The 25,567-nt window shown below is 41.5% G+C and overlaps 1 protein-coding gene across 3 annotated transcripts in view; it reads right to left on the bottom strand.

Annotated features, from left to right (window-relative positions):
* The window catches only part of DGKI (diacylglycerol kinase iota), a 507,168-nt gene that overhangs the window by 260,664 nt on the left and 220,937 nt on the right, over positions 1–25,567 (bottom strand). For all 3 annotated transcript variants that reach the window (XM_069588482.1, XM_069588483.1, XM_069588484.1), the window contains 3 exons: positions 25,029–25,103; positions 24,567–24,623; positions 14,289–14,354 (listed from right to left, as the gene is read on the bottom strand). In XM_069588482.1, coding sequence (XP_069444583.1) covers positions 14,289–14,354; positions 24,567–24,623; positions 25,029–25,103 — 198 coding nt within the window. The remainder of the gene's footprint in view (positions 1–14,288; positions 14,355–24,566; positions 24,624–25,028; positions 25,104–25,567) is intronic.

The raw sequence follows: 25,567 nt of genomic DNA on the forward strand, positions 1-25,567 counted from the left end.
GAAATTAAAAGACGTTTACTCCTTGGGAGAAAAGTTATGACCAACCTAGACACCATATTAAAAAGCAGAGACATTACTTTGCCAACAAAGGTTCATCTAGTCAAAGCTATGACTTTTCCAGTAGTCATGTATGGATGTGAGAGTTGGACTATAAAGAAAGCTGAGCGTCGAAGAACTGGTGCTTTTGAATTATGGTGTTGGAGAAGACTCTTGAGAGTCCCTTAGACTGCAAGGAGATCAAACCAGTCTATCCTAAGGAAATCAGTCCTGAATATTCATTGGAAGGACTGATGCTGAAGTTGAAACTCCAATACTTTGGCCACCTGATGCAAAGAGCTGACTCATTTATAAAGATCCTAATGCTGGAAAAGATTGAGGGCAGAAGGAGAAGGGGACGACAGAGGATGAGATGGTTGGATGGCATCACCGACTCAACGGACATGGGTTTGAGTAAACTCCAGGAGTCAGTGATGGACAGGGAGGCCTGGCGTGCTGCACTCCATAGGGTCACAAAGAGTCAGACACGACTGAGCGACTGAAGTGACTGAGAACACCCTGGAGCCTCCATGATATCACGGGCAGGTTTTGGCTGGGATCTCAGCACAGCAAGAAAAGCCAGATGCCTAATTACCTATTTATAAATGCTGGCCCAAATCTGATATTATGATACCGATAGATGCCCTAACTGAATTTCAATTGACTCTGATTGTTAAGGGCTACTTCATTCATCACTATCCACAAGGAAAATAGGGGTGTGAGGTCAGATGTGCTGGAGCTAACTAACTTCAGAATTATAAATACCAAGAACCTTGAGGGATACAGTTGAGCTTTTTAGAATAAAGTTTAAACAACATTTATTCTGAGCATCTAGAACTTTGTTGCCTCTTTTTCTTGTGCACCCAAGGGCATACACCAAATAGCACTCAGTTTTATAGCCTTGGCTGAAACCAGGAAAGGGAGCTTTACTTGAAACAAACTTTCTTATTGTTTATGTATTTAACTGAGTTTTGGGAGAGGGAAATTTCCTGACTGTAGTCCCAGTCCCTGTATGATTTGATTCAACCCAAGAGATACTGCTCTTGCCTCCAAAACTTTAACCACTGACAGCAAAATAAACCTTACCATGTCCACTTACATATTCAAAACTCACAAAGTATTACAAAAGCAAACCCAAGGGAATTATTTCAGGCTAAATCAATATCCATCTTAACACAGAGTACTTCATTTTTGCTCAAATATTTCCTTTCATTTTTGAAAACTGTATATCCTCTTTTACACATATTATGTTTAATATCTAATAAAATGTTCATCCTAAGTTTAATTAGATGCAACGTTCATTATTACCAGAAAAACAAAATTGAAAATTCACCATGTTTTAATTAAAACTTTGAAATGAAACTATAAAGCACTCTTGTAAACTTATCCAGTGGGATAGAAGTACTATAGCTATTTGATACAATGTAGAAGGAAATTTTTCCCATTGGAGCAGATCTCAAACTGGCTGTGCCATTCCCATGCAACTTTTAACCAGCGGAAGCTAACAACCAGTGATGATGTTTCAGAGTTTCACCAGCTGAAGCTAAGTAACTGAGACTTTTGAGTGACCCAGGTATAGACCAACACCAACCAACCTAATTGAAAACTTTTTTCTAAACAGGAAAAACTGACGTTTGACCTTTGAGTGACCCACAGGCAAACTCACACCAGCCTAACTGAAAACTTCTGACTAATAAAACATGGAACCTATTTAACTGATGATCTACAGACTTACAAATTGTCCTGTACAGAGCTTAACCTTCAATAGTTAATTAGCAAAGTCTTCATGAACCGATCTCTTTCCTCATAAGTGCAAATTGTTAACTTTTTCCCGTCAACAAACTGTTCAGCCCAATTTTCCATGAATAGGTATACCCTTGCCTAGCAATACGAATCACTGGATATTAGACTAGTTTTATAATATGCCTTTTCCTTGGCTTTATCACAGTGTAAAAATGGTACCACGGGGTCTCGAAAAGTCCAACACAACTAAGCGGCTTCACTTTTACTTTTCACTTTCGTGCATTGGAGAAGGAAATGGCAACCCACCCCAGTGTTCTTGCCTGGAGAATCCCAGGGACAGAGGAGCCTGGTGGGCTGCCGTCTATGGGGTCGCACAGAGTCGGACATGACTGAAGCGACTTAGCAGCAGCAGCAGGGTTTATTTACTCATAAGAATCTAATTTACTTGAGCATCCTAAAGCCTCCAATACTGATTTTACTGGTTTTAATTCACACATTTCATAAACAGTCAAGATTTTCAAAATGTAGACATAAATTGAAGTAAAACTGAGTTAAAATAAATAATAGCTTTATAAACTGAATTACAGTAACCAATTTTTCTAACTTCTGACAGTGCTGCAAATTATATGAGTCTACAGTTACTTTATTAGAATTATCTTTGAAAAATCAAAATTTTTGTTCACTGGGTTTAACTATGTGGCATTAAGAGCTCTGAAAATTTATGTCCTTATTGGTCATAATAAACTCTCATTCAAGGGTAATCACTGATTCATGTACAAAGACTGATATTTTATTATTCCTCGATAAAGCCTTTATGTCCCTTTTATTTTGTAATTACAATTTATTAATCAGAGCCAGTCTCTGATTATATATATATATAATAAGAGTCTCCTTATTCTCAGATAGTTTCTGCTTTATTAATTTATCTAAAGGCCCTTGCTATTAATACAAGCTACAGGTCAAAAATTGAGCATCCGGACTAGTGGTGGAGGTGGGGTGGGAGGAGCAGAATTTAGAGCACAAGCTGCTCAACATAATACCGTTGCCACAAACCTGTGAGAGTGTATGAAGTGCCCAAGGCATGATGTCCAGAATATTGCCATCAGATGCAGATAGTTCATGGAAGTAGGAGGCTTAAGCTTGTAATTATAGTATAACTGAAATTAAGCCTGTAACAATGGGCACAGATCTACATTTCAGTTTACATGTTAACTATTTTAACTGTGTGTTCATATTTTTATGACCACTCTGATTCTAGGATAAAAATGCTTGATACAGATATTTATTCAATTGGCCAAAACTGCATGCAGAACGTTAACTGTTAGTTTTATGTCTCTGTCCTAAAATACCAGGGAAGTTCCTTTCGTGAAAATATTTATCTAATGGTACAACTAGGTACAATTACAATAATAATGGTCTTCCATAAAAATTAATGTCCATCTCTACCCCATAACTGATAACCTTCCCAATAAAAGTTATAACTTTAATGTTGATAATATTCACCAAAGTGAAAGTCACTTAATCGTGTCAGACTCTTTGTGACCCCATGGACTATCACAGTCTGTGGAATTCTCCAGGTCAGAATACTGGAGTGGGTAGCCTTTCCCTTCTCCAGGGAATCTTCCCAACCCAGGGATCAAACCCAGGTCTCCCACACTGCAGACAGATTCTTTACCAGCTGAGCCACAAGGGAAGCTTGATAATATTCACCAAGCAGGTCATTTTCCGGAAAATTTGTTTCTAACCAAAACTACGTTTTTTAAAAGACAGGACTGATGTTATCACAGTTACCAACTACAAATCATTACATATATTCTGAGAAGTCCTATAGTCTATAATCTTGCTGAGAGTATGACATTTCAGGACATAACTGGCTATAGTCTCCACCCTTAACTAATGGAGGAAAATGCTATTCTGCTGGTAAAACTAATTGCACTTTCTTTTGGTGCAAAATTAGACTTTTTCTGTAACAGCTCCCAGACAACTGAGAAAGATAGTGCCAAAATTATTTAGATTGTGCTCCTTCTGGTTTCATGCATTTATGACAAAGGAATACCACCATATAATGCGTGCTTTAGAGAAATAAAAGATTCTGCTACCTAGAAACAGCTTTGACTTCACTTTGGGATTTTAATAGTAAACTGATGGGTCTTCCAGCTGTCTCTGATATAGCAACTCTAGCAGGCCCACTTCTGTGAGATTTTGATTTCTACTTCCTCAATCACAGCAATTCTGGTATCTTTACCTCACTTAACATGGATTTTTTTTAACTAATAATTATAGTATTATTATAGCAAAAATATACAAATTAGAATCAGTCAAAAGGAGAGATATATAGGTCAATATCTAGAAGGGTTTGAAACATAGATATCCACTGTTCTCTCTCTGTGCAGTCAGGATATGTAACCATCATGTCATTCTTAAAAATTTTTTTTTAATTGGAGGATAGATTTGTTGCTGTTGCTGCTGTTCAAGTTTCAAATGCCATTCTAGTGTTCAGTTCAGTTCAGTCGCTCAGTCGTGTCCAACTCTTTGCAACCCCATGAATTGTAGCACGCCAGGCCTCCCTGTCTATCACCATCTCCTGGAGTTCAATCATACTCACGTCCATCGAGTCCATGATGCCATCCAGCCATCTCATCCTCTGTCGTCCCCTTCTCCTCCTGCCCTCAATCCCTCCCAGCATCAGAGTCTTTTCCAATGAGTCAACTCTTCGCATGAGGTGGCCAAACTACTGGAGTTTCAGCTTTAGCATCATTCCTTCCAAAGAAATCCCAGGGTTGATCTCCTTCAGAATGGACTGGTTGGATCTCCTTGCAGTCCAAGGGACTCTCAAGAGTCTTCTCCAACACCACAGTTCAAAAGCATCAATTCTTCAGTGCTCAGCCTTCTCCACAGTCTAACTCTCACATCCATACATGACCACAGGAAAAACCATAGCCTTGACTAGACGGGCCTTAGTCGGCAAAGTCTCTGCTTTTGAATATACTATCTAGGTTGGTCATAACTTTTCTTCCAAGGAGTAAGCATCTTTTAATTTCATGGCTGCAGTCACCATCTGCAGTGATTTTGGAGCCCCCCAAAATAAAGTCTGACACTGTTTCCACTGTTTCCCCATCTATTTCCCATGAAGTGATGGGACCAGGTGCCATGATCTTCATTTTCTGAATGTTGAGCTTTAAGCCAACTTTTTCACTCTCCTCTTTCACTTTCATCAAGAGGCTTTTTAGCTCCTCTTCACTTTCTGCCATAAGGGTGGTGTCATCTGCATATCTGAGGTGATTGATATTTCTCCTGGCAATCTTGATTCCAGCTTGTGTTTCTTCCAGTCCAGCGTTTCTCATGATGTACTCTGCATAGAAGTTAAATGAGCAGGGTGACAATAAACAGCCTTGATGTACTCCTTTTCCTATTTGGAACCAGTCTGTTGTTCCATGTCCAGTTCTAACTGTTGCTTCCTGATCTGCACACAGATTTGTCAAGAGGCAGGTCAGGTGGTCTGGTATTCCCATGTCTTTCAGAATTTTCTACAGTTTATTGTGATCCACACAGTCAAAGGCTTTGGCATAGTCAATAAAGCAGAAATAGATGTTTTTCTGGAACTCCCTTGCTTTTTCGATGATCCAGCGGCTGTTGGCAATTTGATTTCTGGTTCCTCTGCCTTTTCTAAAACCAGCTTGAACATCAGGGAGTTCACGGTTCACGTACTGCTGAAGCCTGGCTTGGAGAATTTTGAGCATTACTTTACTAGCATGTGAGATGAGTGCAATTGTGCGGTAGTTTGAGCATTCTTTTGCACTGCCTTTCTTTGGAATTGGAATGAAAATCGACTCTTCTTGCTAGTATCTAAGATGACCTAATAATCTTTTCACACCAATATACCCAGTCTGGAATGTGCAGAGGCTGCTCAGAGAGAAAAAGGAAAACATCTCAAAAAATCTAGCTGTAGGACCTAACCAATATATACCAACAAGAAAAGGAAAGTGTGCATGGGACCAGGTCCTGGGGGTGCAGGACAAAGATGGGCAGGACTTAATGTTGAATAAAAGAGAGTTTCTCAATGTGGGAGCATTCTACAACAAAGAATTTAACACATTATCAGGACCCCAAGACTATAGCACTATCACTGGGATGCTAGAATCAGTACTAGAATGGTGTCTGAAAACTTGAATGAAAAATGAGTGTTAAGTGAAGGAGCAATGCCAGAATTGCTGTGACAGAGGAAGAAGGAATCAAAATCATACAGAAATAGGCACATTAGAGTTGCCATGGCACTCCAGGGACAGATGAATAGAGTTCTATACTCTCCCTGTGGTTTCTCTCCTGCTCATGCATTTTAAAGATTCTCTCTATTAAACACATCAAATTACTTAATTTGAGTGTGAGATCTCTTTCCTTCCTGGACCCTAAAAGAAAGTGAAAGTGTTAGTCGCTTAGTCGTGTTTGACTCTTTGTAACCCCCTGGACAGTAGCCCGCCAGGCTCCTCTATCCATGAGATTTTCCAGGCGAAAATACTGGAGTGGGTAGACATTCCCTTTTTCCAGGGGATCGTCCTGACCAAGGAAATGAAACCAGGTCTCCTGCATTTCAGACAGATTCTCCACTGTTTGAGCTAGCAGGGAAGCCTGGACCCTAACTCTTACACAATGTAGGATTATGAATGAAAACTCTATGCAGTGATCGTAAACATGCAGCCTGGTGGTGAGTGAGTGGTAAAGCAACTGAATCACAAGTAGTCTCATTTGCTATTCATTATATGCCACACACACTCAAACACATTCAAGGACTGCAAGAAAATTAGTCCAAATATTTACTGTTAATTTTGTAAAAAGCAGAAAGTGAAACTACAAACACTCTTAGCTATAAACACTTACTAATAAGCCCAAATGTTTTTAAACCATCAGTTTAAAAATTTGGTTTCGGTAAGTGAATATATTTATTACCCCATCCCAATGGATAAACTATGGAATAATCTGCATAGAAGTGTGTGCGTGGGGGGGGGTGGTTTAGAAATCTCTGGATATGTAAGAATGTACAGCCAACCATACTGATGAAAACTATGCAGAGCACAAAAAATCTGAAATGAACCGTCAACCACCTGGTCTGCAAATGGAAAGAGAGTCACTAGGTTTCTTCTAATCCAGGGGATAAACCAGGCTCCAAAGAAGCGTTACTTATTATCCAGCAAGGAGATGGATTTAAGACCACCCCATGCCACAATGGCTTGAGCCTGTGAGAATCCATAAGCAGCTGTATTATAAACACAGGAGATGAATATAACAGAACAGTATTATAGAGCTGGGACCACAGACTTCACCACAGACAGCCGTGATGAGAAGCCCTCTGTCAGCACTCCTAGATGGTTGCCCGGGGACGCTGGCCGGGAAGAGAGACATGGTCACAGCAAGTCAGACTGCGGGTGCCCAGTTCCTCCTCTGCGATTGACCACGCCAACAGAAGGCAGGGCCAGAAAGGGGCGTGCATATGACGCTAGGGAATATTTGTCACAAGATATACAATGCTTATTGATTTTCTTTTAATAAAATTTCTCTAAATCTATTATGGCTTGAAAACTGCTGAGGGGGTGCCAGCTACTAGGCTGTCCAGTGAAGGTAGTTTTTCCAAATCCTTCCTACTGTTCACATCTCCGACCTTAAAACTGGCTGTGCCTACCTGTTCATTCTCTCCTATGTGTGCACATGGGCGCATTCTTATAGGAAAGTTGTAGACAGTCTATACTTCACTAAGAGAAAATTCATAAGCCGGTGTGCAACACCAGGCCTTTCCTGGTGGCTCAGTCAGTAAAGAATTCGCCTGCAATGCAGGAGACAAAGATTCAGTCCCTGGGTCGGGAAGATCCCCTGGAGAAGGAAACGGCAACCCACTCCAGTATTCTTGCCTGGGAACTCCCATGGACAGAGGAGCCTGGCGGCCTACAGTCTATGAGGCTGCAGAGTCGGATATAACTTAGTGACTAATCCACCACCACTAGGGCAACACTAGCAAGGGAAGGAGATGGACCCAATGAAGGAGGTCATGTGAGGGCAAAGGGCTGACCTCTTTTTGTTTCCAGCTGTGGAAAAGGGCCGGTAAGCATCTTTCAACTCCCCCTCCCTCCTCCTTCTATTTTTACCTCTTCCCCTCCCCCCTTTTTTCCTCCTCCCCCTTTTAATCTATTTTGTCTGCTTTTAATCTATTTTCTAGCTGGGAAAGATTCCAGGCTAGAAAGGAACCAGCTGGAAGTCACTGTGTTGAATTGGAGGAGATATTACCAGTTATAATGGAGGGAGGGGCATACCCTTGAGGCTAAAGGATGTAGCCTTCCAAAGAAGAGCTTGGTGACCAATGGCTGCAGCATATTCTCTTTCCAGGCACTGGGCAAACAACAAAATTAATCAAACATTTTTCCCTGTCTCACTCACCCTCCACACAACTTAGGTGGCCTCCCTCTATTGTCAAAAATGTGTACTGGTCAGCTCACCCCAGTGCTTGACCCAAAGGAGTCACATGAATAAATATACATATTAGAAATGAGTTGATGAGGACTATAATTTCCCAAATTATCTTCCATTCTACCAAATCAAAACTTTCTTTATTGAGACCAGCTTGTTGTTGTTGATCAGTCACTCAGTCATGTCCAGCTCTTTGAGACCCCATGGACTGCAGCATGCCAGGCCTCCCTGTCTTTCACCATCTCTTGAACTTTGCCCAAGTTCACATCCATTGCATCAGTGATGCAATCAAACCATCTCATCCACTGACACCCTCCTCTCCTTCTGCTCTCAATCTTTCCCAGCATCAGGGACTTTTCCAAAGAGTTGGCTGTTCACAATAGATGACCAAAATACTGGAGCTTCAGCTTCAGCATCAGTCCTTCCAATGAGTATGCAGGATTGATCTCCCTTAACATGGGGAAACAGTGGAAACAGTGGCAGACTTTATTTTGGGGGGCTCCAAAATCACTGTAGATGGTGACTGCAGCCGTGAAATTAAAAGACGCTTATTCCTCAGAAGGAAAGTTACGACCAACCTAGACAGCATATTCAAAAGCAGAGACATTACTTGTCCAACAAAGGTCTGTCTAGTCAAGGCTATGGTTTTTCCAGTGGTCATGTTTGGATGAGTTGGACTGTGAAGAAAGCTGAGTGCCAAATAATTGATACGTTTGAACTGTGGTGTTGGAGAAGACTCTTGAGAGTCCCTTGGACTGCAAGGAGTTCCAACCAGTCCATTCTAAAGGAGATCAACCCTGGGTGTTCTTTGGAAGGAATGATGCTAAAGCTGAAACTCCAATACTTTGGCCACCTGATGCGAAGAGTTGACTCATTGGAAAAGACTCTGATGCTGGGAGGGATTGGGGGCAGGGGGAGAAGAGGGCGACAGAGGATGATATGGCTGGATGGCATCAACTCGATGGACATGAGTTTGAGTGAACTCCGGGAATTGGTGATGGACAGAGAGGCCTGGCATGCTGCAATTCATGGGGTCGCAAGAGTCAGACACAACTGAGTGACTGAACTCAACTGAAGATAGACTGGTTTGATCAAGGGACTCTCAGGAAAAGAGTCTCCAACACCATAATTCAAAGGCACCAATTCTTTGGTGCTCTGCCTTCTTTAAGGTCCAGCCCTCAGAATCATACATGACTAGTGGCAAGACCATAGCCTTGACTATAGGGACTTTTTCAGCAGAGTAATGTCTCTGCTTTTCAACACACTGTCCAGCTTTGTCATAGCTTTCCTGCCAAGAAGCAATCATCTTCTGATTTCATGGTTGAAGCCGTCATCCACAGTGATTTTAGAGCCCAAGAAGAGGAAATCTGTCACTACGTCACCTTTTCCCCTTCTATTTCCATGAAGTAATGGGGTCTGATGCCATGATCTTAGTTTTGTTTAATATGTAGTTTTAAGCCAGCTCTTTCACACTCCTCCTTCACCCTCATCAAGAGGCTATTTAGTTCTGCTTTGCTTTCTGCCATGCATATCTGAGGTTGTTGATGTTTCTCCCACCTATTCTGATTCCAGCTTGCAACTCATCCAGCCCAGCATTTCTCATGATGTGCTCAGCATATAGATTAAACAAACAGGGTGACAGCAGACTGCCCTGTCATACTCCTTTCTCAATCTTGAAGCAATCAGTTGTTCCATACAGGGATCTAATTGTTGCTTCTTGAACTACCTACAGGCTTCTCAGGAGACAAGTAAGGTGGTCTGGTATTCCCAACTCTCTAAGAGCTTTCCACAGTTCGTCATGATCCACATAGTCAAAAGCTTTAGTGTAGTCGATGAAACAGAGATAGATGATTTTCTGGAACTCCCTTGCTTTCTCTATAATCCAGTAAAATGTTGGCAATCTGATCTCTGGTTCCTCTTCCTTTCCTAAACCCAGCCTGGACATCTGGAAGTTCTTGGTTTACATAATTCTGAAGCCTAGCATGCAAGATTTTAAGCATGACCTTACTAGCAAAGAAATAGAGGGAAACAATAGAATTCGAAAGACTAGAGATCTCTTCAAGAAAATCTGAGATACCAAGGAAACATTCCATGCAAAGACTGGCACAATAAGGGACAGAAGTGGTCTGGACCTAACTAAAGCAAAAGATATTAAGAAAAAGTGGTAAAAATACACAGAAGAACTATACAAAAAAGATCTTCATGACCCAGATAACCACGATGGTGTGATCACTCACCTAGAGCCAGATATCTTGGAATGCAAAGTCAAGTGGGCCTTAGGAAGTTATCACTACGAACAAAGTTAGTGGAGGTGATAGAATTCCAGTTGAGCTATTTCAAATCCTAAAAGATGATGCTGTGAAAGTGTTGTACTCAATATGAAAGCAAATTTGGAAAACTCAGCAGTGGCCACAGGACTGGAAAAGGTCAGTTTTCATTCCAATCCCAAAGAAAGGCAGTGCCAAAGAATGCTCAAACTACCACACAATTGCACTCATCTCACACACTAGTAAAGTAATGCTCAAAATTCTCCAAGCCAGGCTTCAACAGTGTGTGAACTGTGAACTTCCAGATGTTCTAGTTGGATTTAGAAAAGGCAGAGGAACCAGAGATCAAATTGCCAACATCCGCTGGATCATCAAAAAAGCAAGAGAGTTCCAGAGAAACATCTACTTTGGCTTTATTGACTACACCAAAGCCTCTGACTCTGTGGATCACAACAAACTGTGGAAATGCTTAAAGACATGGGAATACCCGACCACCTGATCTGCCTTCTTAGAAATCTGTATGCAGGTCAAGAAGCAACAGTTAGAACCGGACATGGAACAAAGGACTGGCTCTAAATAGGGAAAGGAGTACGTCAAGGCTGTATATTGTCACCCTGGTTATTTTAACTTATATGCAGAGTACATCATGCAAAAAGCTGGGCTGGATGAAGCACAAGCTGGAATCAAGATTGCCAGGAGAAATATCAATAACTTCAGATACGCAGATGATACCACTCTTATGGCAGAAAGCGAAGAGGAACTAAAGAACCTCTTGACGAAAGTGAAAGAGGAGAGTGAAAAAGTTGGCTTAAAATTCAACATTCAGAAAACTAAGATCATGGCATCTGATCCCATCACTTCATGGCAAATAGATGGGAAACAATGGAAACAGTGACAGACTTTATTTTGGTGGGGGAGTGGGGGGCCTCCAAAATCACTGCAGTTGGTGACAACAGCCATGAAATTAAAAGATGCTTGATCCTTGGAAGAAAAGCTATGATCAACATAGACAACACATTAAAAAGCAGAGACATTACTTTGCCAACAAAGGTCCATCTAGTCAAAGCAATGGTTTTTCCAGTAGTCATGTAAGGATGTGAGAGCTGGATTATAAAGAAAGCTAAGCACCGAAGAACTGATGCTTTTGAACTGTGGTGTTGGAGAAGACTCTTGAGAGTCCCTGGACTGCAAGGCGATCCAACCAGTCCATCCTAAAGGAGATCAGTCCTGAATATTCATTGGAAGGACTGATGCTGAAGCTGAAACTCCAATATTTTGGCCACCTGATGCGAAGGACTGACTCATTGGAAAAGACTCTGATGCTGGAAAAGATTGAGGGCAGAAGGAGAAGGGGATGGCAGAGGATGAGATGGTTGGATGGCATCACTGACTCAATGGACATGAGTCTGAGCAAGCTCCAGGAGCTGGTGATGGACAGGGAGGCCTGGTGTGCAGTCCATGGGGTTGCAAAGAGTCAGACACAACTGAATGAAAGGATGAACTGAACTATTGGCATGGGAAATGAGTGCAACTGTCCAGTGGTTAGCACATCCTTTAGTACTACCCTTCTTGGGAATTGGGATGGGGAGTGACCTTTTCCAGGCCATGGCCACTGCTGGGTCTTCCAGATTTGCTGACATACTGAATGCAACCCCTTGATAGCATCCTCCTTCTACTGGAATTTCATCATATCCACTAACTTTATTAACAGCAGTGCTTCCTAAGGCCCACCTGACTTCACACTCCAGAATGTCTTTCTGAGGGTGACTGACCACTCAGTTGTAGCAATCCAATTCATTAAGATCATTTTTGTACAATTCTTCAGTGTGTTCTTACCTTCTCCTCTTGATCCCTTCAGCATCTGCTAGGTCTCTACCATTTCTGTCCTTTATTGTGCCTATCTTTGGGTGAAATCTTCAAAACGAAATGAAGCAGGGCAAAGGCTAACTGAATTCTGCCAAGAGAATGCACTGGTCATAGATAACACCCTTTTTCAACAACTCAAGAGACGACTTTACACATGGACATCACCAAATGGTCAACACGGAAATCAAACATTACATTCCCTGTAGCTGAAGATGGAGAAGCTGTATACAATAGGCAAAAAGAAGACCTGGAGCTGACTGTGGCTCTGATCACCAGCTTTTCATAGCAAAATTCAGGCTTAAACTAAATAAAAGGGGGGAAAACCACTAGGACAGCCACGCACAATCCCCTATGAAACTACAGTAGGGGTAATGAATGTTGCTGCTGCTGCTGCTAAGTGACTTCAGTCATGTCTGACTCTGTGCGACCCCATAGACGGTAGCCCACCAGGCTCCCCCGTCCCTGGGATTCTCCAGGCAAGAACACTGGAGTGGGTTGCCATTTCCTTCTCCAATGCATGAAAGTGAAAAGTGAAAGTGAAGTCGCTCAGTCATGTCCGACTCTTAGCGACCCCATGGACGCAGCCCACCAGGCTCCTCCGCCCATGGGATTTTCCAGGCAAGAGTACTGGAGTGGAATGCCATCACCTTCTCCGAGAGGTAATGAATAGATTTGAGGAATCAGAGCTAGTAAACAGTGTGCCTGAAGAACTATGGACGGAGGTCTGCAATACTGTACAGAAGGCAGTGGACAAAACCATCCCAAAGAAAAGCAAAAGGGCAAACTGGTCATCTGAGGAGATTTCACAAACAGCTAAAGAAAGAAGTGAAATGCAAGGGAGAAAGTGAAAGGTATATCGAAATAAATGCAGAGTTCCAAAGAATAGCTAGGAGAGTGCATAAAATTAGAAGAAAACAACAGAAGGGGAAAGACTAGAGATCATGTCAGGAAAATTGGAAATATCAAATGACCAGCTTATGTTGATGTGATTTTTAAAAAAACCTTTGTAGTAGGATTTACCACTGGATTAACCTTCTCAGAGTATCCTTCCATTCCTAAAGTAGATCTTTGTACGTTGAAAAAAGCCATAACCCAAATCTGTTAGGGTCAATATTGGGCAGTCTACAGAGCATGCAGCTTTCAAGAGCCCTGCCTCACTCTTACACGTGGCCCTGCACCCTGAGGGGCTCACAGCCCATGACTCTCAAGGAGTGGACATAAATGACCACATATGAGAAGGGCATCTCTTTCTAGGAAGCGGGTGATATCCCAGGAGAGCAACACCCTTCTTGCTTTCATGTTGCCCTTCTACCCAGTTCTGCTCAACCACAACATATCAACACGAGCCGCGTCACTCAGCCACCTGCTGATTTTCTGTTGTTGTTTGAAGAAGTGTGTGATGTACCCACAATCCTCAGGAGGGAGTTTAAACAAGAGAGGAAGTCTCCTTTTCTTAATTGTCAACAGTGCAATAAAAATCCCTTCATACCGGGGATTAGCACTCAAAGCGTGCCAATCCCTGCTATGAAGACCACTGCCTCTTGAGGGAATTCGAGAACAAAAAGAAGACCTCTGAAAGGGGGAAAAAAAATGAAATGGCTCAGTTGTGTTCAACTCTTTGGGACCCCATGGACTGTAGCCTCTGTCCATGGGATTTTCCAGGGAAGGGTACTGGAGTGGGTTGCCATTTCCTTCCCCAGGGGATCTTCTTACCCTAGGGACTGAACCCGAATCTCACGCATTGCAGGCAGACACTTTACCATCTGAGCCGCCAGGGAAGCCCATTTTAAGGGAAGGAGGCCTAAAGGAAGGAGGCCTTTGGACGGGAAGTGACGTACTGAGCCCTGGATTCAGGTGATGGGACTCATGGACCAAGGCCTGAGCACCCTCCTGCGATCACGGCCGTGCAGGGCAACGCCTTACCTTACCACACTGCTTACACTTTCCTTCCTGCCGACGTCTGTGCACCCAGTGGTGACGCACAAAGTTCTGTGGGAAAACAAAAGCAAATGAATACGTTTCAGTGTGCAAACTCCAGGATTCTTTTTTTAAAACTGTTTTAAGAGTAGAGATTTCCATGAACAATCATTTAAGCCCATCTTAGCACAAAACCAAGTATGTGCCCGTGTGGTTTGTTTAACAATAAACACGAATTCACTTGGGAAAACAAAGCTAAGTCTCCATCTTTGGTGATCTTTCATGTTTGCAGAAACCATTAGTTATTCCTTCTCTTTGCAGCTTCCTGGTGACAAAGGCCTGTAATGAATTCCTGGTACTCTGCTTTCTTCTTAGTAAAAACATGGTTTACGTTTGTGACCTTGGGCTGGGAGTTAACTGAGGCAGGTAAGAAATATTCTTAAAGAAAGGAGGTGAAGGAGAGAAGGACAAAGACAACCATTTTAGAAAGCAAATGTGTACTTAATGCTTTATAAGTGCCAGGCAAGCATCCTACTCAACATTTGTGTTAGGAAGAATTTTAAAGAAATCAAATTCTCAAAAAGAAACAGATCTCATGATTTGAGAGTTTGTTTTTTAACTAGCGAAAGTAAAGGAAGAGAGCTTGTTTGTTTGTTAACTAGCGAAAGTAAAGAAAGAGAAACACCGAAGAAAACTGATGACAAAGACAAGAGACACGAGCCTAGCGTGAAATTCTGTAATGAGGTTGTCCTTAGGTATTCTGAATGCAGTCAGCTTCCAAGGTCTTCCAAGGTGTGTGCTTAGTTGCTTAGTTGTGTCCAATTCTTTTGTGACCCCATGGGCTGTAGCCCACCAGGCTCCTCTGTCCATGGGATTCTCCAGGCAAGAATACTGGAATGGGTTGCCATTGCCTTCTCCAGGGGAGCTTCTCGACACAGGATCCAACCCATGTCTCCTGCATCTCCTGCCCTGGCAGGTGAATTCTTCACCACTGAACCACCTGGGAAGCCCCCATTCTTGGCTTGTGCTATAGGAAACATGGAAGGTCCTTTTCCTCCCAAATAGATAATCACTCAAGAAGCACATGTCACCCAGCTGTCGGGATGCTTTATAAGAGGGAAAGTGGTCTTCAGGCCTAATGCTATAGGTAAACCCTAGTAACCTACACACAATTCATCTCTCTTAGGCCAATTCCCCTAGAATACTTGTTAATGTTTTTCTCCTGTCCTTTTCTAAGAACACATACTTTACCTGAAATTAACATTTGTATTGTCAGGCCACAGTCTATATTTTCCCTTTAAAATAGGCCCTCTAATATATATTCAACTTTGCAAATATTTACCAAATGCCTACTATCCAGGCATTGTTCTAAGTAAGGAGGGACACAGAAAACAGTTCAGTGTCGAGAAAAAAAATGTTATGTCAAGACAGGAAATTCAGAGTGACAAAGATACCTCTAACAAGCATTAGCATTATCAATTCCAAATTGTCGCCTCTATTTCTCTTCATTATGTCAAACCAATTTAAATTAAAACTTAACAAAGATCCTGGAGGAACAATGGTCTTCTAACTATAATAAGATATAAAGAAGTATAATGGTCCTACTAATTAGTCTAGTTTTTGTCTTGCTTTTTCTACTGTGGCAGTTTAATAAAATAAGGACACAATTCTTACACTGTTCTCAGAAAGAAGCTAATAATAATAGTTAACATTTCTTGAGAACTATCTCTGTGTCAGGCATTTTCTAAAATGCCGTACATATCTAATACTATACACAAAAATAAGCTCAAAGTGAATTAAAAATCTAAATGTAAGACCAGAAAACTATAAAATTCTTAGAGGAAAACACAGGCAGAACACTCTCTGACATGAATCACAGCAAGATCCTCCACGACCCACCTCTCAGCGTAATGGAAACAAAAACAAAATAAACAAATGGGGCCTAATTAACCTTAAAAGCTTTTGCACAATGAAGGAAACAATAAACAACGTGAAAAGGCAGTCTTTAGAATGGGAGAAAATAATAGCAAATGAAACAACTGACAAATAATTAATCTCCAAAATACATAAGCAGCTCACGCAGCGCAACACCAGAAAAACGAACAACCCAGTCAAAAAGTGGGCCAAAGAACTAAACAGACATTTTTCCAAAGAAGACATACCGATGGCTAATAAACACACGAAAAGATGCTCAACGTCACTCATTATCAGAGAAATGCAAATCAAAATCACAATGAGTACCATCTCAAGGCGGTCAGAATAGCCGCCATCAAAAAGTCTACAAACAATAAATGCTGGAGAGGGTATGGAGAAAAGGGAACCCTCTTACACTGTTGGTGGGAATGCAAACTGTTGCCACTATGGAGAATAGTGTGGAGATTCCTTAAAAAGCTGGGAACAGAATTGCCATACAACCCAGCAATGCCACTGCTGGGCATACACACCAAGGAAACCAGAATTGAAAGAGACACGTGTACCCCAGTGTTCATTGCAGCACTGTTTACAATAGTTAGGACATGGAAGCAACCTAGATGTCCATTGGCAGACAAAAGGCTAAGGACCTTGTGGTACATATGCACAATGGAATATTACTCAGCTATAAAAAGGAACACATTTGAGTCAGTACTTATGAGATGGATGAAACTGGAGTCTATTACACAGAGTGAAGTAAGCCAGAAAGAGAAACACCAATAGAGTATATTAACACATATATATGGAATTTAGGAAGACAGCAATGATGATCTTATATGCAAAACAGTAAAAGAGACACAGATGTAAAGAACAGACTTTTGGACTCTTGTGGGAGAAGGCGAATGGTGGGAGAAGGTGGGATGATTTGAGAGAATAGCACTGGAACATGTATATTAACATATGTAAAATAGATGACCAGTGCAAGTTTGATGCATGAAGCAGGGCACGCAAAGCCAGTGCTCTGGGACAACCCAGAGGGACGGGGTGGGGAGGGAAGTGGGAAGGGGATTCAGGAGGGGAGGACATATGTGCACCCGTGGCTGATTCATGTTGATGGGTGGCAAAAACCATCACAATGCTGTAATTATCCTCCAATTAAACTAATTAATTTAAAAATTACTTACATATAATAATAATTTTAATTTTCATGAGAATTTTCATGGATAGAGGTGCTATAGAGTTGATTAGTAGTAAAACCCTGAGTTGATAAAAACATTGAAATATGTCTATACTGATTGATAAATTGCAGTTCGGTGCTTCTACCATCCCCCTGGCTCCTCCATAGCTACCATAGCACCTCCATGCCCTCAACACTGCACACCATTTCTACCTCCTCATTATTAAGAAATTAGAATGTTAATTCTGGGCATAACAGGTCTCTATGATTCTGGAGCTCTCTTCTGAAAATAAACCATGTTGCCTGGACAATGCCACTGGGTTCCACCACAAAGTCAGAAAACTGGGCTATGCCCCACTGATGGCAGCTGTCTGTCCAGGTATCAATATAAACAATTCAGGGGCCTACGGCTGCAAGTCCAGGAACCTGGTTACTGTCCATACCTCCAGGTCAGTGAAAAAACTCTACTGGGATGAAGGTACCAGACCCTTCACCTCATAGATGAGGCAGACTGCTCCAGCTTTTCCGCCCACCCACGTGAGAAGCACTTTAGCCCACTGCCTGGAAGGACAGGGGCCAACTGCTAATTGTACTCTATCCCAAATCACATCATTGTAGGGCAGCTTATCAAAAGGTTTGACTTGAATTATCATCATCATCCTCATTTTACAGATGATGAAACTAAGGTACAGAGTGGTGACTTCAAATGTCAAGGGCCGAGCAAGGATTCAAACCCAGGCAGGCTGGCAAAAGAGCCTGTATCCTCAAGGACTCTGTTGCAGGACCTCTTCTCTGCTCTGAAATATCAAGTTCAAGCTCTTTCAATAAATGATTTCAATGACAGTCAGTAGTGGAAATACTGAAAACATAAAAATGTCAGGCGGTATTATGAGAGATAGAAAAATTTACTATAATTGCTGTTAGTGTAGCAGAAGCTGGGGGAGAATGAACAATAACACTGATGTTAAGAGAAACTCTGCTTATTGAGATTATAAATCACCTAATGACTCTCCATTTAAGAACTGAAGGCGGGAAACACTGGAAGAATTTGATGCAATTACCTATGAGAAATCATGGTTGACTCACGGGATTATTTAGTGAGTGACAACCCTAATCAAGAGATTAAACCAGTAATTTCCACAAATCAACAATTATTGAGAAACTATGAGGCTGACGATGAATCATTCGTGCAGCGACGTATATTGTTTGGTAAACAGATTTATAAAACCATGTAGTTTAGTTTATTTAGAAAATAAGAGAGAACATTTTAAAATTTCTTATTTAAATACTTATGACTCTGCAAGTTGTTGAATATTTTTAATATCACCCTTCCTAGAAAACAGGTAGGCAATTGAGGCACAGATAAAATAATTCATACAAATCACCACTGTAGAAACTGAGTAATTGTCTCTGTGAGTCTGATTTGAGATGTCAAGTATCCATCTATTTAGAGGTCTTCTTAGATCTGATATAAATTTTTTTCTATGCTGCTTAAACTTAGCTTGAACAAAGTGAAAGCCAATAAATGTGTGTTGAATTGAATGAAATTCTCAACCTAATTTCCTTGACAAATCACACAGCTACCATTTTGGAGGATCATCTATTGTTTTTTATCAGTTAGGGGAAAAAGAACACTTCTAGAGAATCACTGCTGTTTTATCATCCATCTTTCCCAAGCACTTAAATTTTTCATACTATTTCCTTTTGACTATTATTCATTTCTTCTAAATTATTGAACTGAAATTAGACTCAGAAGCCTCACACTGCAAATGTGAGTGTTGATACATGCTGTTAAGATAGCAGAGCAAGGCTTCTAATACTGTAACATCTTTTTATTGTTCATCAGTAATCTGAATTATTCATATACCACCGTCAAGTACTGGGTAAGAATAGGGTTATTACTTATGGGTGTTAAAATCTTGGTGATCCATTATTTCAGGGATTATTTTCAGTTTGATTAGCAAAAATGCATAACACAATTGCTCAATTACTGTCCAAAGCAGCCAGTTCAATTCATAATATTCAGTTCAGTTCAGTTCTGTCACTCAATTGTGTCCAACTCTTTGCAACCCCATGGACTGCAGCATGCCAGGCCTCCCTGTCCATTGCCGACTCCTGGAATTTACTCAAACTCATGTCCAGTGAGTTGGTGATACCATCCAACCATCTCATCCTCTGTCATCCCCTTCTCCTCCTGCCCTCAATCTTTCCCAGCATCAGGGTCTTTTCCAATGAGTCAGTCCCTTCACATCAGGTGGCCAAAGTATTGGAGTTTCAGCTTCAGCATCAATCCTCCCAATGAACATTCAGGACTGATTTCCTTTAGGATGGACTGGTTGGGTCCCCTTGCAGTCCAAGGGACTCCCAAGAGTCTTCTCCAACACCACAGTTCAAAAGCATCAGTTCTTCGGCACTCAGCTTTCTTTATAATCCAACTCTCACATCCTTACATGACTACGGGAAAAACCATAGCTTTGACTAGACAGACCTTTGTTGGCAAAGCATTACTCAAAGAGTTTTTTAAAGTATCTTAGAAATTATAGACCAATCCAAGCAGCTTATATCTAAGGAAACTGAGTCCATCTGGAAGGTTTCAACTTAGAGGAGTCAAACCAACATTCATTAAAAAAAACTTCAGGTATCAAGCACCCCACAAAGCCTAGGAGACAGTGATTAACAACCCCACTCCAGGTCCCAGGCCTAGAGACACCACTGAGGGAAAAAGAAGCAGAGATGGCCTTTGAACACAAGTCAAACTAATTCTAAAGTGACTGTCTCTTTCATTTACATGAAGTAAACTATCTAAGTCTCTTAATTAAGAATCCCCATGGGTCATGCATCCCTGGTGGCTCAGACAGTAAAGAATCTACCTGCAGTGTGGGAGACCTGGGTTCGATCCCTGGGTTGTGAAGATGCCTTGGAGGTGGGCATGGCAACCCACTCAAGTATTCTTGTGTGGAGAATCCCACGGACATAGGAGCCTGGTGGGCCACAGTCCATGGGGTTGAAAAGAGTTAGACATGACTAAGTACAGCATATAGCATGAGACATAAGAATCATTTCCAAATTGTACTCTTAGAATAAGAGTTCTTAGAGATTTGGAGGGGGAAATTAACCCTTTCATGGGCTTCCCAGGTGGCTCATTGGTAAAGAATTTGCCTGTGATGCAGGAGACCCAGGTTTGATCCCTAGCTCAGGAAGCTCCCTTGTAGAAGAGAATGGCAACCCACTCCAGTGTTCCTTCCTGGAGAATTCCATGCAGGGACCATGGGGTCGCAAAGAGTCAGACCCAACTAAGCAACTAACACTTTCACTCCTCTATACATTCATTAGGTCAAAAGATATTCACTGATCACATCTTCTGCATCCTGCCTGGTACAACGAGTTTGGAACAGATTTCATGAGTGATCTCCCAAAGCCTACACAACAGGAGGATGGCAACAGACAAGCAAATGAGTAATGCTTGTAAATAATTATGACACAGAAAGTGCTCTGAAGGGCAGAACAAGGTGCTTTGATAAAGAACAATGTGGACCTATTTAGAGGTGGAAATCAACAAAGACCTCTGAGGGGCTCTAACTGTAAGAAACAGCTGGTCATGAATAGAGATCTCCAGTACCATGATAAAACACACAAGTATCAGAAGGTGAAGAATATCTTGATGTGTGCCTCAAGAACTGAAATCCATGTGGCAGACGGATGGGTTGAAAGACGGTGGCTGGCCCAGCCTATGAAGGACTTTTGACTTTTCATACCAAGCCAAGGGGTGAGGTTTTCCTCTAAATGACATGGAAATCACTGCCGAGTTTTAAGCTGGAAAATTATATAATCCAATGTTCACTTTAAAAGATCACTCTCTTATATCATGGTGGATCGATGGGGGAAATTAAAGAATCCTGGAGAAGTTACTGCAGGGGTCAAAAGCAAGGGATCATGGTGTCTCAGTCCAGAGCACTGGCAACAGAAATGGAGATAAATGCATGATTTGAAATATATTTTATAAATAAAATTGATAGGGCTGGCAAATGGATTAAGTGTGGGGAGTATGTGAGAGAAGCATCATTATGACCCCTTGTTTTCTCATGTTGGGGAGTTGGACCAACAGTCATCTCATTTTCTCAGATATAGAACAATTGAAAAATATAGTTTTTATGGGGATGGCAATAGAGTTTAGTTAGTAATGTATTATACTTGAGTTGACTCTGACATATTCCATGGGCATATCAAACGGAACTCCATCAACCCAGACAAGATATTGAAAACCAAAGGACTGGAGGAGTTCTCCCAATGCCAGCAGGCGGAGCGTAGTCCAGCGCTAACAAGCCAACAAATACGTAGAAATCAGGGAGTGAACAATGGAAGGACTACCCAGTGAAATATTGAAGAGAAACATTAAGAAAGCTATCACAACAGGAGAGCATTTCAAGAAGGAGGAAATACTGAGTAGTTTAAACACATTTGAAAGACTGAATAAGAACAGAAAATATCTAATGAATCTGGCATCAAGGAGATATGGTCAAGATTTTAAAAAGCAGTTCCAGTGAATGGGTAGAGTAAGACCAGATCAGAACAGGTTAAAATGCCCAGGAGGGAAACACACTAGAAACAATTTATCTGGCTAACATTTTCTGGAACTTTAGCTCTGAACACAACACTGAGAATCAGAGCTGCAATTAAGACACAGTTGGTAGTTAAGGGATATTCTTTGTTTGTTTGTTTGCTTTTTAAAGATGGGAGCTCTCAGAGCATGTTAATGGTGATAGAAGTAATCTATAAGGAAGGTGACGAGTTGAAAATGTAGGCATGGAAGAAATAGCAAGTCCTTGATATGAAGACAAAGGAAGACACTGAAAACACTTATGAAGGGTCTGGCTTCACAGAAGAGAAATAATACAGCTACCACAAACACATCTCCCAAATCCTTGTGTTAGAAATTAGAAACAATCACAATTACCTATCCAAATGGAAAAAGAGAAATCAAAGGACAGGGAGCCAAATGTAGACATATGGATGCCCTGGTTAGAAGTTTACAAAGTCCATCTTAAAAAACTCAAAACGATTTCTTCTATTGTCCTAGATAAAATGTCTCCTTCATTTGAGCTATCGCTGAGTTATCCCTTGGCCAATGCTATAGTGTACTCCAATGACACCGAGGGTAAACACAACCCTATCATTTTTCTTACGACTTTCTCACCCTACGTATGACCCGTAACCAACCTCTTGCTGACATAATAGACAAGCACAGTGGGAACGGACAGCTAACGGGAACAGCTATTTTTATCTCTCTCTATAACCTCCACTGCCAGCCTATTCTCTCTCCATGTTTTCTCCTAATCTCCTTGTATTAATCAGTAACAATATTATTCTTCTTCACTGTGTCTTCATTCATTAACTGTCATTAACATCAATCTATACTCAGACGTCTTCTATTCCTACTGTACCCAGTCATCAATCTTATAGCTTTAATTGCTACCTTGAAATGCTGACAATTCACCAATGTCTAACCTCTAGCCCAATCTTCCTCATAAACTCTAAACTTACATACCCACTCAGCTTTCTGTTGGATATCACCAGTTGGGAGCCTCAGGACAACTCAAACTTGAGAGTTCTACAACTGAACTCATTACTTCTCTACCATATCCTCAAGGCAATTCATTTGCCAACATATTTGTCCTTATAGTCAAAGGACAGGGGAGCTCAGCATAAAGCTATGTTTTTTCCAGTAGACATGCAGAGATGTAAGAGTTGAACCATAAAGAAGGCTGAGTGCTGAAGAACTGATACTTTCAAATTATGGTGCTGGAGAAAACTCTTCAGAGTCCTCTGGACAGCAAGGAGATCAAACCAGTCCATCCTAATCTTCAATATTCACTTGAAGGACTGGTGCTGAAGCTAAAGCTCTAATACTTTGGCCCCCTGATATGAGCAGCTGACTCACTGAAAAGACCCTGATGCTGGGAAAGATTGAGGACACGAGGAGAAGGGGCGACAGAGGATGAGATGGTTGGATGGCATCAGGGACTCAATGGATGTGAGTTTGAGCAAACTCAGGGAGTTGCTGAGGACAGGGGAGCCTGGTGTGCTGCAGTCCATGGGGATCACAAAGTCAGACACCACTTAGTGACTGAAAACAACAACCCCTGTCCTTGTGTCCAAAATCCAATCAACTAATATATCCTGCTGCTGCTGCACCGCTTCAGTCGTGTCCGACTCTGTGCGACCCCATAGACGGCAGCCCACCAGGCTCCCCCGTCCCTGGGATTCTCCAGGCAAGAACACTGGAGTGGGTTGCCATTTCCTTCTCCAATGCAGGAAAGTGAGAAGTGAAAGGGAAGTTGCTCAGTCATGTCTGACTCTTCGTGACCCCATGGACTGCAGCCCACCAGGCTCCTCCATCCGTGGGATTTTCCAGGCAAGAGTACTGGAGTGGGGTGCCGTCGCCTTCTCTATAATATATCCTGACCACCTTATTTCCTTCAAACTCACATTTACCAATTTTCACCATCTCAGTATTACTGTCAGTTCAGATCACCATTATCACTTCCCTAGACTAAGAGAATAGCCAATATCCTCCATGCCTCTAACACTGCTGCTCTTGAAATACATGGCATCCCCTCCACACTGTAGCCAGATTAATATATTCTGCTTAAAACTGTTCAATGCCCCCTCTAATTACTACGATGATGAGACATGCAACTTGCATTCTTGCTTACAAGAGCCTTCGTGGTCTCGCGTCTGCTTATCTCTTGGGCCTCATGCCTTCCTCAAATATACCTCACTTTTGAGCCTGTGCTCACTCACCCCCCAGCTAACTATCCCCCAGACCTTCACTTAGATCACTCCTTTGGGTCTCAGTTTAGTTGCCACCTCTTCCAGGTAGAATTAAAATAGACCAAAAGCCAATAAAATACTATGTCTTTCTTACCTTTTCAATTCTACCACCATTCCCTCTCCCTACTTTCTGGCTCATTCAATAGACCTCAGCTTTCCAGTGCATTCTATGAGAAGAAGAAAGGGTAGCAGACACACACTGAAGAGACTTGGGGGGTTTACTGATTGTATTTGTTGAGATACTGATAAGATACTAATGTGAAATGGAGGGAGACAGATTTTTTTTAAATCCCTGATGACTATGAATCCAATGAATCAATGGGAAATAAAAGGCGGTATTTGCACTAGAGCTCTGAAATACTTACTTCTCTTGGTGATCTTGAACCTCCTTCTCGAAATGTTGGTTTACATCTGAAATTAATCTGTCATTTAAAAAGAAAAGTGTATTATAATAGGGAAAGCACTCAACTAGAATTACCCTAAAAATTACCTTGAGCTACCCTAAAAAACCAACAAATCCCATGGGTGAATGACAACACTTGCTATTATTGTGAAGAAATAGGCCCATACCAGGCTTTTCTCTCTAACCTTTTTATTCCTTTACCCAAGAGTCAACATGAAATGATATCAAATTAAAGCTCAGTAAACAATAGAGTGGATGTAAACCTTAAGCATAGTCCTCCCATTATTAATCTGGTGATAACGTTGGACTTCAAGGTTTTTAAAAGAGCGTAGTTGTCAAGAAGTTGAAAATGAAAACTGATGCTGTCTTTCAAGTCCAAACACTTGCAGGGTAGCAAAGATTGCAGCAGGTGGCGCTGTCTCACCTTTTCTAGCTGTTCAATGCAGGCGGTATGGACGACAATCTTACAGACCGCACACTTCCTCCTGAGAGCTGATTTCTACAACAGACAATTCAGAAGACAAGGAGAAATGTTAACAGTCTGCTCTGAAGGGTTCCCTGGTAGTAAAGAGAACATTCAGAAATAAGGCAAACATAAACCAATTTAAAACTTCATCATAAACATTCAATAATATGACAAACTTTGTCAGTAATCCTTTGATCTACTAAGCAGCTACACAGTCAGGACTTAGGGTGGCCAAGATGTTCTCTTTACAACATAATTATATACTAGATGTTATATGTTGGGTATATACTATGAGCCAAGTTCTTTATTCTGCTGTTTTTTTCTCCTCTAAGTTTCATAACCTAACATGGTAGGCATGATTATCTTCTAATTTTTTTTTTTCATGTTTATTCTAAGGGGTAGGGCCAACATCCTAGGTTCAAAACAAGCATCATCACCTTGGGCTTTTATTCCCAGCAAAAACCTAAACAAACCTACTTGGGTTTCTGCCCACATCG

The sequence above is a fragment of the Ovis canadensis genome, chromosome 4 (assembly GCF_042477335.2).
Source record: "Ovis canadensis isolate MfBH-ARS-UI-01 breed Bighorn chromosome 4, ARS-UI_OviCan_v2, whole genome shotgun sequence".
NCBI lineage: Eukaryota > Metazoa > Chordata > Mammalia > Artiodactyla > Bovidae > Ovis > Ovis canadensis.